This window comes from Saccostrea cucullata, unplaced genomic scaffold (genome assembly GCF_032062105.1).
Source record: "Saccostrea cucullata isolate Sc308-1 unplaced genomic scaffold, CSIRO_AGI_Scuc_v1 ctg9484, whole genome shotgun sequence".
NCBI classification, from domain to species: domain Eukaryota; kingdom Metazoa; phylum Mollusca; class Bivalvia; order Ostreida; family Ostreidae; genus Saccostrea; species Saccostrea cuccullata.
In genome coordinates, this window is record NW_026925002.1 from 1 (window position 1) to 16784 (window position 16784).

The 16784-nt window shown below is 33.6% G+C and overlaps 1 protein-coding gene across 1 annotated transcript; it reads right to left on the minus strand.

Moving 5' to 3' along the window:
* Window positions 1-944: 944 nt before the first annotated feature.
* On the minus strand, window positions 945-3018 carry LOC134267789 (perlucin-like protein). Its single transcript, XM_062749999.1, has 4 exons — window positions 2958-3018; window positions 2750-2835; window positions 1302-1392; window positions 945-1179 (listed from the first exon to the last, which is right to left on the minus strand). The coding sequence occupies exons 1-4, from the start codon at window positions 3004-3006 to the stop codon at window positions 962-964; spliced, it is 444 nt and encodes a 147-aa protein (XP_062605983.1). The 5' UTR covers window positions 3007-3018; the 3' UTR covers window positions 945-961.
* Window positions 3019-16784: the final 13766 nt, after the last annotated feature.

Consider the following 16784-nt stretch of genomic DNA (forward strand, 5'->3'; position numbering starts at 1 on the left):
GGTCTTTAGGCCTAACTTCATTGTACAAGTGCGAAAGGATCTGATGACCCCTTATATGATTTATTGCCCTTTAGCGTCTTTATACATACTATTAAACCTTATAACTTGAAAAGAATAAGTCGTAGAGGCATGGGGTCAATTGCATTGTGAGCCTTGACCTTTGATCTTGAATATTTTTTCAAGGTCAAAGTTCAAGGTCATTTTTTTTAAATTTTCATTTTTCCTATGCTTTAAGAGAGTTTTGGTTTCTTTTTCATGGAATTTAATTTTTAGGAGTCAGATATAAAAGAGTTCAAAGAAGGTGGAAAGACCTCTTATTGTTCTGTGAACAATAAGTCTCCTAGTTTTAACATTTTGGTGTTATGAAATAAACGTACTCCACCAAACAATTCTTCAATTACAAAATCTTCATTACTGTCCGATTACTTGCACCTTAAATTTACATTAACGTCCATTGTCAATTTTGACAAAATTAAAATTTTATTTTTTTCATAAAGGGCAGATAACTCTTGAACACTTATCTGTTATCAGTCATGTGAATTTGGTTCATTTGACTTTCATCATTAACAGGCAATGTGTTTTTAACCAATTTAAAGGTTTGAAGTTAATATTTTTTGTATAATATCACGACTTATATATTGTCATAGCATTTCACACGAAAATATATTAATATTTTTCATTTATACACCACAAGATTGCCACTTTTCCTAAGTATTAAGTATAGAATTAAAATTTGTGAAAGTGCAAGGATGTGTCTATCAAACCCGTCCAAAAATTTGAAGTTTCAGTAACTTTTCGATGAAATAAGAATTTTAATAAATTTTCGTGTGAAATGCCATTGCAATAAATATAAAAATATTGACTTAAAATCTGTTTCTATATGCACCTTTAAAATGATTCAAAATTGTTAAATAATCCCGTCGTTATACATTGAATATCTCAAAAGGACAGTCACTTATACTTACGGATTTTCACAGATGTAGTGAAGAGCATCGTGACAGTCTCTATCGAACCATCTGTAATGGGATTGGGTGTCCAGATACAGACAATGTTCTATGTTATGGGAGTTATCGGGCTGCCCATGATGCCAGTTGGTGTAACTGATCGCTTTTCCTGTAGTTTCCCAAACCCAGGCCCCCTCAGTTGTCCAGTCACTTCCTCCCAACCAGTACGTATGCCCTGTAACATAGTACCTTATGGCAAATTTTTACGTTGTACACTTTTATAGCACACAATATTCTAAAGATGTTATTTACATACAACTCTTATAGTTATCTTCTCAGAATCATTAGATTTTATACCGTTTTGTCGTTGAACCATGCTTTCTATAAAAGCTTGTTCTTCAGAACTGGAAATGTCAGCTAAAACACCACCATGTAATTCACACATTCTCTGTTTAAAAGATGTTCAAGAAAAAGGACATTTAAGAAATTTGAACATTTAAATGCTTTCGAGTCTCTTTCTACGCCACCTCACTTAAGTATTAGCTGCAATGACTGAAGGAAAACTCCGGGAGCTATGTTTAACACTTTATTCAAAATTCGAAAAGGATGTAAATCAGACGTGGATTCCATGGAAAGTTTGGAAAATTTGAGTTTATAAAATTTTACCAAATTGAATAACAAATATCACAACTTTTCATCTCCTTTTACAAGAATTCCTCAAGATAAATTTAAGTTAAAGTCCAGATTTTTTGAATCATTCACAGCTCCTTTTTCCAAAAAAAAAAAAAAATGAAATCGTAAATTTAATCATCTTGTCAAATGTCATTTGCATTTTTAAAAATACATTATGGTTGTATACACAAGTACTCTGAGGTTGAAATTAAAAAGATGCTAGAGTTTCTGATTGAACATATCTATATGGGCTTTGGAGACCAGGCCATTTTCACAAAAAAAATCTTAAGACTAAGTCAATAATTTTTCTACCCTGTAAGTTTTAGATTGAAAGAGATATTTTTTTCAAACATATTTTAAAAATTATTTTTTTTACAAAGATGAAACAAATGGAGATAACGAACAGTATTCAAGATCAAAAATCCATAAAACAATACAAAATAGGAGTAGAGCAAACACGGACCTCCAAAACATCGGAAGTGAGTCGCGTAATGTAATAGAAAATAAAGAGTTTTTGTGATCTACTACAATGTATATACGTGTTGGAGATATGTAAAATTTTGTTCTTAGTCGTGAGACGTTTTGTGAAAAGGGCCAGGTCTTGATGTGGTCTTGAACTCGACATGAACAATTAAAAAGGAGGTAAGCTACTAACAAACAAGTTAATGAAACATAAATTCAAACAGTCTCGTTTAACGTCATTATATAGTTAGTTTTATGAACCATGAACTTGTCAACAAATACAATCTATCACGAAGTCAAATGCGGACAACATTTTTCATACTAAGTTTTTAGCCTTTATTTATATACCAAGTAGTCAAAATTTTCGTTATTTCACGATCATGACAAGGAGGATACAGTAGGGTGACCAGTCGGCAGGGGATGCCCACTCTTCAATAGCAATCCAACCTCTGATGTTTTATAGGTCCATATTTGTTCTGCTACTGATAAATATTATTTGAATGGACTTTTGAGTTTGAGTATTGTTCGTTATCTCTATATGTTTTATTTTTTTTCTTTTTACTTTGACATGATCCTCTCTTTTAACTTTGTGGTGTCAAAGTTAAAAATGGTGATAGGGGTAAAGATTATATATTTTTGTCTTTTTTACTATTGCTCGATGTATAACATACCATGGCCTCCACCCAAGAAGCCTTATCGCGACTGACATGATAACAGGAGTTCTTGTTCACCGTCCAACCATTCGGACAGCCTAGGACTACGAAGGAAAAAAAAGGGTATGTTATAACTGACCAAGCATCCGATATTAATGTTGCTAAATTCTACATCTTTAATTGGCAATACATTTCAAAAAAAGTTTATGTGTGTAAATTCTCTTACCAGCGGTACTGTAGAAAAACACAGACACTAGAATCAAACCTTTTCCCATGCTTGCGTAGAAACGATACCGTAACGAAATTTTAATCCACCAGGGTCAATGCTGATAACCTAATTCTTACTTGGCTGTAACTGTCCACAACTTGATTCTTCTAATATTCTACTAACTTAGAAATTGTCCTCTTCCTAAAAGCTTCAACTACAGCATTCATATGAAACTCTTATCGATGTACTACAGGGGCTGACTCAAAAGTAGTATCCAAATCGTTAAAAATCACTGATAATTGGATTGTATCAGTATAAATTTATGAACATGTACCTACATGTAAATATACAGTATATATGATATTAATTATTGTTTAAAATAATAATAATTTAAAATAAAATTGTAGATTTTTCATACTTACCATTTACTGAGTAATCAGCATTGATTATACCCCCCGCTTGAAAAGTGGGAGGGTATATAGTAATCGGTATTTCCGTCCGTCCGTTAGTCTGTTACGCTTTGGGGTACCCATCTCTTATCCGCAACTCCTTTTATACCACTGAGTGAAATTTAATGAAACTTTCACAGAATCTTTATTACATATTGCCATTGTGCACCTCCTATTTTACTTTTTGATCCGACACATATTTTGGTTTTCCCAGCCACAACAAAACAAAGACTTTTCCATTATAATCATATGGGAGGCGGGGGGTATCATTTAGTGAGCTCATTGCTCACAGTACCTCTAGTTTGAATTTTCGTCACTAATGTTCTGTTATACAAATGTAACAATTTTCTCTCACGCGTTTATTTTGTTTATAAAATATCCGTAGCAAAGACTCCCTCGGTGGGTAAGGCTAACACATCTGTTTGATATTTGGATATTATACAACAAAAAAGATGTTGATTGGAATATAACGACACACTTTATGATGAACGTGATGACTATAACTTTTCAATTGTCAACTTCTCTTACTTGTGAAGTAATTAACCTTTATCACCCGCAAACGGGATTTATATCTATCAGTTGATTCGAAACACAAGAGCATGCACTTCGAACGAACAAATTTCTAAAAGGACGCAAGGTATTCAAAAACAAGTTGATGAAACAAGGGTATCGAAGCTCTTGTTAATTTAAAGTCTACATTTCGAAAGTTAAATGGTCAATACAGTGACCGTATCAGCAATTACAATTTATCACAATATCAAATGCTGACTGATTTTTTTTTAAAAATTAGCTGTATGCGCATTGTTTACACACTGAATATTTCCGTTATTTCCCGATCATTGCATGGAATACACGCGGAGTGGCTAGGGATGCTTACTCCTCCACAACACCTAACCCCACATTTGATGTTTGTGTCTATGTTTGCTCTACTCCCTATATATAGTTTATAGTTTGTATAGGTTATATGGACCTTGGATCTTGGATACTGTTCTTTAGTTCTATATTTCATCATAGACCGTTATATTTTATTGAACATTTCAATACCTTATTTTAAATTAAGTTTGCTTTGCAAAACTTTTATCCTTTTGCATCTATTTTTAATGGAATTAACATTAAATATTCACTGATCGTCCATATTCTTTCTTCGCCGCATCATCGGACGGCGGGATGAGTATATACACTTTAATACAAAACTAACAAATATTTTCGAAAAAATCCTTCGCAACTTTAAAAAATGCACGTTACAATAAAGCCAACAGACTCAATCACAAAATCAACATACCCCACTGCAAAATGTACGCCAGCCAATGAAAAAAGCGAAAGTCTTACCGAATTGACCCTAAAAAGCGCGTATAATTAATTACATAGCTAGATAAATGCAAATTCTGTAATTAAGAATTTTATCAATTTGTAATCTCTTAATTTGTAATACTTCCGATTTAAACCTTCACGTCTTTTTAACACTATCCCGTGCAAAATGGTAAAAAGAGCTCTGTCGATATAAAATTGTTTTATATTTTGATTATGTTTTTGCTAATTAATCGTTCGATTTGCAAAAAAATTCGTTTTATTCTTTTGGTCGCCCATACATCTGTCTATTATATGATTTCAAATGACCCTTTTCAAAGTTTTTTTTAATTTTAAAAACTTTATCTTTTACCTTCTTTTAAGTCATAATAAAGAAAATCAATGCGGTTCGAAGCATGAAAATCAATGAGTAAGAGGAAGTTTAACATCATTTGGAGATATTGAACTGAAAACGACTACCGAAGAGTTACACATAAATAATGATGAAATTGCATCATGCATCTGAAGAGTTTTTTTGTTGTTGTTGTTGTTGTTGTAAGGATCGTTGCTATTTTTTAGCAACTTAGACAAACGAAACAACACTCTAACATAAACAAATAATTGAGCAATGGATAAAAGTGATATTTATTGTACTGGTGAATGACAGAACATCTCAGGAGATACTTTTATCAAACAAGACTGCCTATCACGATGTTTCTGCATCAGGAACAAGTAACAGTTAAAACAGCTTATATATGAATATCTGAGACTGATATAAACGGGCATCTGAAACATTCAATATACACAAAAACACACCCTCTCATACCACACACATACGTGTGAAGGGTGTCAAACGGGGACAGGGGTTAAAGACTGTCAAAGTGGGGACTTCTTTATTTTTAACATTTCATTGACTTTTGACCTAAAACATTAATCACCCTGTAATCCTGATGACAAATATAATGAGAACATATCAATATCTTTGATTTTAAGCGAAGCACATTTCACAGCACAAACGGGGACCTATTTTACACTCATTAATATTCACACACCAGTTCTTGTTATATTGTATCTAAACGGGGACATTTTCCAAAATGAACAAAACACCCTCTTTTGTGCCCTTTATTCACTTATTACCACCGGTTTTCATCACTGATTAAGACCCCCGTCTTCATAGGCACTTGAATGCTTAAGATTTTAAATCAAATATGGAAATAATGAATAGTTATTGCATGGTGAAAATATATATTTAAGTTTTCTTATATAGTTTTAAAATTAAGCTATCTGCATTAAATTTATCAATTTGACATCACTGACCTTGTTGCCGCAGTGGCATTGGCATGATTGATGGCATTTAAATATGGTGATTGCAATTAAGTTCACGCCTGACATTGATGTTTATGCATTTGCTTTATTTTTTTTTATTTTTCAAATCTTTTGTTAAGTATTGAACAAGTAAAATGATTGTCATTTGACATACTTGCAACTATAAAAATATAACACAATGTCTGAAGAGGGCAATGATAGTACCACTCCGCAAAATGACCCAATTAAAAATGAAAAAAAAAGAAAAGAAGAATCTAATTTGGCCTTATGATTATGGTCATGCTATTGAATATAATCGATAAACACTTTAAAATCAAATCCAGTGCATTTACATACATGTATACTCGTCATTATTACAGAAGCGGGGTTCGACGACTTCTTTAAAATATTTACATTTATACATTGCATCTTTGAGGCACTTTTATAAAAACATTACACATTTATTGACTAAGTTCGGACCCAAGAACCTAAAGAACCAAAAAGGCCGTTAGGTTCGAGGGTCGACAAAACGCATTTTGCTCGAGAACATAGTCAATAAATGTTTTGTTATACCTTTCATTTTTTAATTTTTTGGACATACATGCATTTTGTACTGTCTTCCGTAATGTAACCTCAGATTCGTCGCTGTTAAACACCAACGAATGAAAATGTGATTAAGCTCCGCCCATTCTGTGATGTAAGCGGTTCAACATCTCATAGACCGGTCCAACATCTCACTCAGCGTCCAATAAAGATTTTTTTTTTATGCCAGCTCAGTTAAGCATTTAAAATCTTTTTATCGTACAGATATGTATAGGAACAATTATTTTAAGGTATAACAATAAATAAAAAAATCTTTCAAAGCAAAGACAGTTTAGAAAGGAATTAATTTATCTTTTAATTTCAAAACCTTCCAACAATTATCTATTTTTTGTTTCACACAGAAAACCGATGATCCGGAAGTATTACCTTTTTTTAATTGCAACAGATTTTTATGACTACTACATTTTATTAAATTCAAATCATTTTTTTATAAGAAATATACAAATGAACTAAATTAACGTAAATTAAAAAAAAATCAGGAGTAAAATATGTTTTGCACAATCGTTGCTTAAATTATAAAAGAAAATTTACAAGACATTTCAGTTGCGACTGCTGCAAATAGGGTACTTTTGACAAACTTTTTGCAAAACATCTGATTGCTTGAGATATGAATACAAACGAGCACCCTCGTCCTTATTGTTTAAAAATTTATCTGAAAAAAGTTGGCACTTGTGTTATAGAGATGGATTTCCCCTAGAGTAGAATCCCTCCCCCTCCCCCCAGGCGAAATCACACCAGAGCCAAATTACACCTTCTCTCTTTCTTATGCAGAATTGTTATAGAGTCTATATAAACCACAGCTGCATTATTATAAAATAAACGACAAACAGATTTTTAAATGAAAAATGAGTGTATTTCAACTTGTATAGTAAGAATTATATTTCAAATCATTGAGTCCCAACCCAAAAGTTTAGCTTTGTAAAGAAATGCAAATCTCCTCAGATTAGAAGGTTTAGAAGTATTAATGGCTCAGGGCGTCTCCATATGAGTGAAAAATTCTCGAGAGGGGCGTTAAACAACATACAATCAATCAATCAATCAATCAATCTAATGGCTCAGCGGTAGGTGTACATGTGAATGGACTAATCCCCAAAAGATAGACTGATCCCCGTGCGTTTAGTCCGGAAGTTAATCCCCGTTCATTCGTAATCCTGTATTTTTCTTTAATTATATATCAATATAATAAAACAGTCAAAAAGTATATAATTGGTGAGTTAGCAAGATTATAATTCCCCATGACCAGGACTATTTCCCGAGACGCATCCACTATTATCCACTGACTAATGAAATCACGCCCTCAAACGTAGCAACAATCAACTCTGCTTGATGACGGTGACATTACAAAAAATATTGACTGTGCAGAATTCATGCACACAAGGTTCATTGTAATATATTTTCATAGAATATTAAGAATATTATAATGCATAAAGCATGCAGTGTTTCAACCTTCGAAAACTTTGACAACCTTTACTGCGCCTCAGTTGACAATGGTTTTCTTGGAGTAAAATTATCCTTACGCCGCAGGTCTGAGATTCCAGTTCCCAAACGTCAGGACATGGTTTAGAAGGGGAACTGGAATCTTGCTTAGTCTCTCAATGATATACATTTTTACTGTTAAATTAAACCAATACAAAAATAAAAAAAATATTAATGAGGATTATGGATAACTGAGAAGAAGCTTTTGGGTCAGCAACTAGCTCATTTGATTTAAACACCTCCCGATACAAAAGTTAAATCAAGAGATCTACAGATAACGGGGAATTAGCTTCCGAAGCAGTAATTAGCGCATTTGACTTATGCACGGGGATTAGTCAATTCACGGCAATTTTACAAACCAAAAATTAGCTCGCTATATCCAATCGATTAGAAAAACATTGCAGAAAACCTTTAAAAATTTAAACGGTCGTATTTCTTTAAAAAGAATATTAAAGTGAAATGCTACTCATCAAAATACACTTCCATTCCAAAAACAGCTTACTATTTCAGAAATTTAGAAAAAAAAAATTGTGAAAAATTTTTTGGGACAGACAGACAAACGGGGGGACAGATAGACAGTGAGACAGACGGACAGACGCAAAGGAGACCTTAACCAACCCTACCCCACCCCGTTTCACTGATGTAATGTATTTGATTGTTGTTGAGAAAAATGAGCTTAATTTTTTTTTATTTTCAATCTTTGTATTCGTATGTGAACAACACATATATCTGGTCACCATTTTGTAGAAAGAACACGTGTAGCAATGTGCTGCCCCATCCCCCTGAAACCATAAGTACAGCAATTAAATTTTATTGGGAACACCATTAGCCCTGGGGGAAATCGCACTATACGAGGGTTGTCCCAAAATTCCGTAGACAAGCGATGTTTTGTAGGAACCCTATGTCATACATTAAAGAAACTTCGTATATAGATTAAACCAGCACAATCTAATAAATTTATGGACGAATATGGAGTAACTACACAAATTATTCCAATTTAAAAGACACATTTCATTGTCTGGTGTAGGTAGGCGGCGCAATACCCAAGAGTTGCAATTAAAATTTGGTATATTATCCTACGGAAAAGTAATTACTACCCCGTATTTTTTAAATGGAAGTGAAAATTCTTAATACTGCTCTATTAAGTACATTTCCCCAAATTTTGGTGTTTATGCTTTGATAAATATGATTTTTATAACGTTTTATGTACATGAGGTTGAAATCCGACTTTCTGTAAAATGGCGGCTGCGTTGGCACAGGCGGCGCACTGGACTCTGGTCAAGTGTTTTGATCCTGAATTCACTCTTACAAAAATGTTCCAGTCATAACGGTTTGGTAGACTAGGAAACTTTATCTCATTTTGAGTATTTAAATGATTAAATCGGTTTCTCTATGTATATCTGAATAACAGTAACTAAAATAAAAGACGGGGCTAAGAAATGGGCAAGAGTTGCATTGTGCAACTCCCTTAGAGAAAACAGACGAAAAGCCCGTAGAAATGTAGCGTTTTCAAATTAGTATTATTTCAAACATGTACATGCATATACTTTGTTTACATATTTTAATGTTTGATCATATCATAGTAATTAAGATATTTCACATTTATAACTACCGGGTATTAACCGTTTCGTTTCATTTAAGAATTTGATTCTGGTAATTGAAATATTTTCTCCAAAAATTTGAACTGTTGACATTGATATTTTTTGACGTTGCAGATTGCTCCGGGTGTTAAAGAACGCTATCACTTTAAATGTTATTACTCGAAAAGTTTTCAAGTAAACATCATAAAACCTCGTAATTTATCTGCCAAGAACACGCTTTATCCACCCTGAAAATTTTATAAAGATACATTAATTTCTTTAAAAGATATGAGCTCAGTCTACGAAATTTTGGGATAACCCTCGTATAACTACTTCACAGAGTAGGATTTCCCCCACGTAAAACTGACTCTGGTGCGTGATTTTCGGAGGGAAATCCTACTAGACAGAGTCAGTTTTCCGATAAGGGTGAGGTTTTAAGGGGGAAAGACCGTTATTTTTATGTGTTACATTTAATTAGGCCTATAACAGAAAACTAGAGGACAAATGGATATAAAGAATATTAGTAAGCCGTACAGTAGAGAGAAGATCGTGTAAAATATAGCAAAACCATAGAAAGCATTTGTGAATAAAACTCGGGGAAAAAAACATCTTAATCAAATAGGGAACCGTGTGTAAAAATTATCACAATACAATGGAGGACATTTGTGTATAAAAAAACTACAACACAATAGGGGACATATTTTGTGTATAAAAATCCACATAACAATAGGGGACATTTGTGTATAAAAAACTACAACACAATAGGGGACATATTTTGTGTGTAAAAACCCACATTACAATAGGGGACATTTGTGTATGAAAAACTACAACACAATAGGGGACATATTTTGTGTGTAAAAATTTACAATACAATAGGGGACATTTGTGTATAAAAAATAACAATACAATAGGGGACATTGTGAGTATAGATGATCACAAAACAAAAGGGGACATTCCTGACGTATAAATCATAAAAATATATAAAAAAAAAATGTGAATGATGTATGTATACGTTACCCTAGGCTTATAATAGTACAAGAAGCAACATGTTTATGAATTATTCTAAAACCTCAGTTGAGGAGAATTGAGTAAAAATATTACAAAAAAGGGGAAATTTGTGTATAAATAATCACAATACAATAGAGGAAAATATGTGTATGAATTCTATTTCTTTATTGTATATAACGTCCCCTCTCGAGACTTTTTCACTAATTATGTAATATGGATACGCTACCACTTGCCGGTGGAGAGCTGCAAATTTTGACCTAGCCTCGGCACTCATCAAGGCCATTGAGCAGTGAGGGATATTTTTTCGTGCCAGCATATACTGCAACAGTGGATCTCGCTTTGTATGGTCTCCTCCGAAGGACCGGTCTCACGCGTCCCACGGTAAGATTCAATCCCACGACGTAAGAATCAAATCCTTGCGTAGTTCTGCGACTCAGGGCCATTTAGCATGGAGGGATCTCTTTCGTGCCAGCACCTACTGCGACACGGGATGTAGGTTTAAACGATCTCATCCGAAGGTCCAGCCTCCACGTCCCCCATTGGGATTCGGACCCGCGACGTAAGGATCAACTCCTTACTCCGCGACTCTAGAGCAGTCGCTCTAACCACTGCGCCACGCTGGCGACATTGTTGATTATCGAAATCAATTGGCTTAAAGTTCTTACAGGTTCAAAAATACTGACTAGAATATTTTTTTAAAGGAAGTAATTATAAAGATATCTAAAATACTATTTTCTGTTAACAATTGCTTTTGATTCTGTTTTTGTTTTGTTCGGATGAAAGCTTGAAATTGAGTTTGCATTTTGTTTAGGAATTAAATACAGTAAATGTGGAACCCCCATCCCCATCTCACCAAACCCACAAGAGCATAAATCAATTTTAAAGTAAAATAATAATTACATCGACAGAAGTGTACCTTTTCTTAAAAATATATGCATGAAACAATTTGAAAAGATTTTTATTTATATTTAGCTGTTAAGAAATTATTTACTTCCTTTAAATGACGATCCGACAATTTTGATAGAAAAAAGTATTAGACATCAGTAGTCTAACAACCCCCCCCCCTCCCTGCGGTCGAAATTACTAGATCTGCCTATGGAAGAGAACAAAGGCAACTTCATGGTGTATAAACAGAAAATTTAAGAAGAAGACAATTATATTAAAAAAAACCATCTTTTTTAGATTTTATATGTGTTATAAAAGTTATCTGAATAATTGGAAACTGAATTTGTTGCACGCAATGTCATTATGTTCTCACTGAATAACGACGATGCCGATTTGAAATTTTGACCTTTATGCCTCATAGTTTGAACTTTATTGGGCTCTTCCCTAGAGTTGAAGAGTTTCACTAAATGAAGGATCTGTGTGCAATACTTTAAATGTTTATGTATGGATTCGTACACCTCTTCCAAAACAAATTTTGATGAAAAAAATCTGGAAATTGTGATATGTGATTTTTATATAGTTTTCTTTGAATAATGCAAAAATTTTCATAATTTGATATCTTCCAAAAACCCCTGGTAATGCATGCTGATTTTTTGTCTATGAACATCTGATGGCACTAGATTAAGAACCCTTTGTGCTATTTATTCTGTGTATTATAAAAGTATGAATTTTTTAATTTAAAAATAGAAGTAGGAGATATAACGGTTATACGAGTATATACAATGGTTACTGGTTAATTATAGAGAAAGTGTCCTTTTAATTGATCAGATTTATTGTAAAAATCTATATAAGCTGACTTTATGAATCGCACAGATTCAATCTATAGGGGTTTTTCAACATAACGTCTTCACGTACTTCGAATTCTAAGCGGTATGATCAAATCGCTGTGGTATATAGTCAGCATAAGACCCCCCCCCCCCTCCCCCCACTTCCTTCTCATCAACATTACACTAAACATTTTGTTTTCATAAAGCGAGGGATTTATTGATATTTTTAGATTCCTTCAGTATCTCTCCCCTTCAGAAATCTCAGACTGTCGAAACATTATTTTAAAATTTAATCATTCCACACGCATTTGCTTACTAGCTGCAGAACTGTAGCTCTCTGGAAAAATAAATTTTGACAGATAGGAGAGTTACAATGCAAACCATTGTAAAAACGGTATATTTATTGCGCACTGTTTCTTGATTTATTTCTCCATAGTTTTCAAGTGTCATCTCAAAATATTACTAACCGTGTGTTGCTAACATATTGTTTCAATGTTTCCGCAACAACAAATGTTATAATTTTGTTAATAGCCCTCCTGGACTTGAAGTTGATATCATGAAAAAAAATCATCGACTATTTATTTATTTATTTGAATTGCAAGATAATTCGGTCCAATGTACTTCATGCAGTTGTCACCTACATGTATAGGAGAGTACTTTATATAGAAGTAAGGATTTTTCTTAAAATATATCTTTTTGCAATTAAGGAAAAAAAAAATGGAAGAATAAATCCAGTTTTTTCCAGGCAATAAATATACAGTTTTTACAATGGATGGGGCTGTACATTGTAGCTCTCCGGTCTGACAAAATATTTTTTTCGGAGAGTTACAGTTCTGCAGCTAGCATTTGCCACAGTACTATTACAAGGCACATTGAAGGAATTTCAGTTTAGTCTCATGCATGTATACTAGCATCCTTAGCTATGCAAATAACAACTTACAAATAAAATGGTAAAAAACTGTTCGCTGTAACTTTCCAATCCCAACCCCACTCTCACCCCACTCTAACCCCCCTCCCAACAAAATGCATGACAAAGTTCAATTCTGGTGAAATGTGTATTATTTAAGGATACACCAAAGGTTTCCAAAGGGCAAAATTTAATTTGCTTGTAATTCTTTTGTTAACAAAGATAACATATTAAAAGTATATATCATTTGAAAGCTTGTTAAATTTACTATTAAATGATCCTAATTTAAATTTTCATTTTTATCTTATTAAAAAATTATAAATATTTTAATGTAAATATTAGTGCATTTATATTTTATAAATCAACTTTTTTGTATTCCACCTCTCAAAGTCAAAATTTTGCCTCAATGTAGATTAAAGATTGAACTTTAAAACCGTTTTTGATAAATCTTCTTATTCAAAAGTTACATCCAGTTGTCTTTCAATGTCACCAATTTATTGGCCCTCTGTTTCCCCCAATAATTCGAGAACTGAGCAAGAATCATACGGTTTTGTAAATACACAATTCTGGCCAGTTTTCAGAGAAATGGTGAAATAATACCAAACTGTCTGATCTTACTTTACAGTAGAGGGCAAAAACCCTACACAACAAAGTCTGCCAAAGCTAGAAATATATGACACCTTGGAGATTCAGCTTTGGATACCTGTCACTTATCCATATTTCCTATGCATATTCACAAGAATGGGAGGTTCTTTTCTTTATTTAGGTGCTTTAAATGAAGTAAAATAGCTTCAATTCTGAATCAGAAAGATTTCCCGGCAAAATGGCAAGAGCTAAGCTCCACCTCCTGTTTCATGGTCATTAGTGATCTGTTAGATCTCCTTCCCTAAATCTAGAGTCCCTGTAGTTTAATTACTGATAAATGAAGAATTCCCCAAGTGGTCACAGTGAATTGCTCCTTTCAGAAGCAGGCATTACAGACCAAATCAGAAGCTTCAATAACGGCACATTCACATGTGTTAGTGTTTATGTTTGATTATTGTTAAATAATTAGAAAACCATTTGATAATCAGCAAGAATTTTTCATGCATTATAAAGCAGTGATTAGCATTGTTTTCCTAGCCAAAAATCTCAAAATTGACAAAAATCTTGAAAAAAGCCTTTGGTGTATCCTTAACAAAAAAATCTTGAATTAACTCTGCAAATAATACGTAAACTTATTAATCTAAATGGGTATAATTTTCCCACTAAATCAAGAATTATGTTTAAGCTTAAGAAAATCAACCCTACTACAGATTTCAAACTTTAATGTAAACAATTATTTATTTCGAATTATCAGCTTGCATCCTCTACTTTTTTGCACAGATATACACTAACTGTGCATTGAAAAAAGGGGTTTACGGTTTTATTGGGGTTTAGCCCCATTGCATTGTGGTCCCCCGTTTAATTTGCTTTTGACGCCCACGGATATTATGTTGAATATATCGCGACTGCTTATTCTTCAATCATTAAACTGTAATACTACGTAGTTTATTACGCACAAACGGCCCCAAGTTATGTTAATTAGTCAGCCCCCGGGCGGACTAGTTACGTTAGGATGAAACTGCAAGTGCGCTTGCGTTAATCGGAATTCTGGGAAAAAAGATTTGCACATATTCTCCAACCAGAGGGCGTGCTTCTTAATTCACGCACACTCACGATCTCGATCTATTTATAGACTGCATTGTCCTTCGTCGTTCTCGAAGAAAGTTTATGACGACTGTTCAGCTTCTAGATGGGATATTTTTCAGTTTTTAAATCATACTATGAAAATAGTATATTTCTAATAGAAGATAAGTACATTTATTCCCTCAATCGCCATTGCAAGCCGAAGATTTAAATTGTGTATTCCTCTGGATGCCTGATGCAAGACTCCCTCGATCAATATTCAATACCTTGCATAAGACATGTACGGGTCGGAATTCACACAACAATCCACTTGCCACAAAGGTCCCAAAATAGTGAAAAAAAAGAACGATCAATTTCTTTTCACTCTAATGATAGAAGTTATGAAAACAGAAGACCTCTGTAAGACAGTATGGTGATGGACGTGCAAGTCCGCTTGTGCACGTGAACCGCGCCCACATTTGAGAAATTGACCACAGTGGAAATGCGATAGATGAGAGAACTGTGCTGATTTATAGACAGGGTCAACACCCACCCACCCCCCAATGAAAGGGGGGGGAGATGGATTCAAGTATTTTAATCTATAGTTTTGCTATGATGGTAGACGTACATCATCGAAGACATTTTATGTATACGTACTGCATGTAAATACATATTTTGAATTGTTTTCCGTGGCGTTCATTACTTTTTGGGAAGCAATTCTTTTCTTTCCTAATAACACTAAAATGGATGCTCAAACTTAGAAATTGAGTTAAATATACATGCAGTATGCCCCCCCCCCCTCCACATCATGCATTGCCTCGAAATGCACAACTGAAAACTGTTATTCAATAATATTTAAAAACAATCTAACACAAAGTCTACCTTCCTTTTATTCATCATAATCTATATCATTTTTATAGAATTTAACGTGATCTTATTTGCCATGGTGGCTTTTAATTGTTCAATTACCGGTATGAGATGAACTTTAAATTCTCTGATGTCTGAGCCGAAGAGAATTTATATAATTATTGGAGATCATTGTAATGATCACGATGCAGACTATAATAAAATTTATTCTATGCTTTATTATTTATTATGTACAGCATTATGTTAAAAATAATTAACTTTCTTACAATGGCATTACATTTAAGGAACACAACATGATGTATAGATCAAATCATAGACCATTACAAAACAAGAGAGAAACTTTCTGTATTCCAGTGGCTGACCCTCAGCTTTTTTTAAAAAAAGCTAACCTTGTTAATCGTATATCATAAGTTGCATTGGCCTCGGAAGCAAATTGAAAGTTGTGGGCGGAGCTAAGTGTAAAAAAAATTAATATATATATCCTCAAAAAAATCTCTGACAAGCACAAAAAGGGGGGACATGTCCATTTCCCGAACACGAAAATCCTATTTCGTGAGGGGTGGGGTGTGAGGTTAGAACCTATACTGCGACGTGTTTTTGGAAAGTGGGAGGGCTATTGGCAACAATGTTCAATGTCTATACTAAGCTTAAGTATATATTTAGAAAAAAAAAAGTTGGGCTAAGCCCCCCCCCCCCGGTTCTGACGCCTTTGAGTTCAAATAAACTTCATTCCTTTAGAAAAATGATAGACTCGATTAAGAAACTTAATTCACATGTATGCGTAACAACTAAGTCTAAATACATCTATAACCAAAATAGATGTTCCATAGACATGATTAATGTTTGTCAGACTGACTGATGGTCATAACGTAGTTACGAAAAATAATATATGTTAATTCAACCTTTTAAAAAATACGGACTTAAAAACAAGAAAGAGAATATATATCAAGGTAATGTTTGTTTCAGGAAAGGTCACGTGACACGTTTTTCACTATACGAACGGG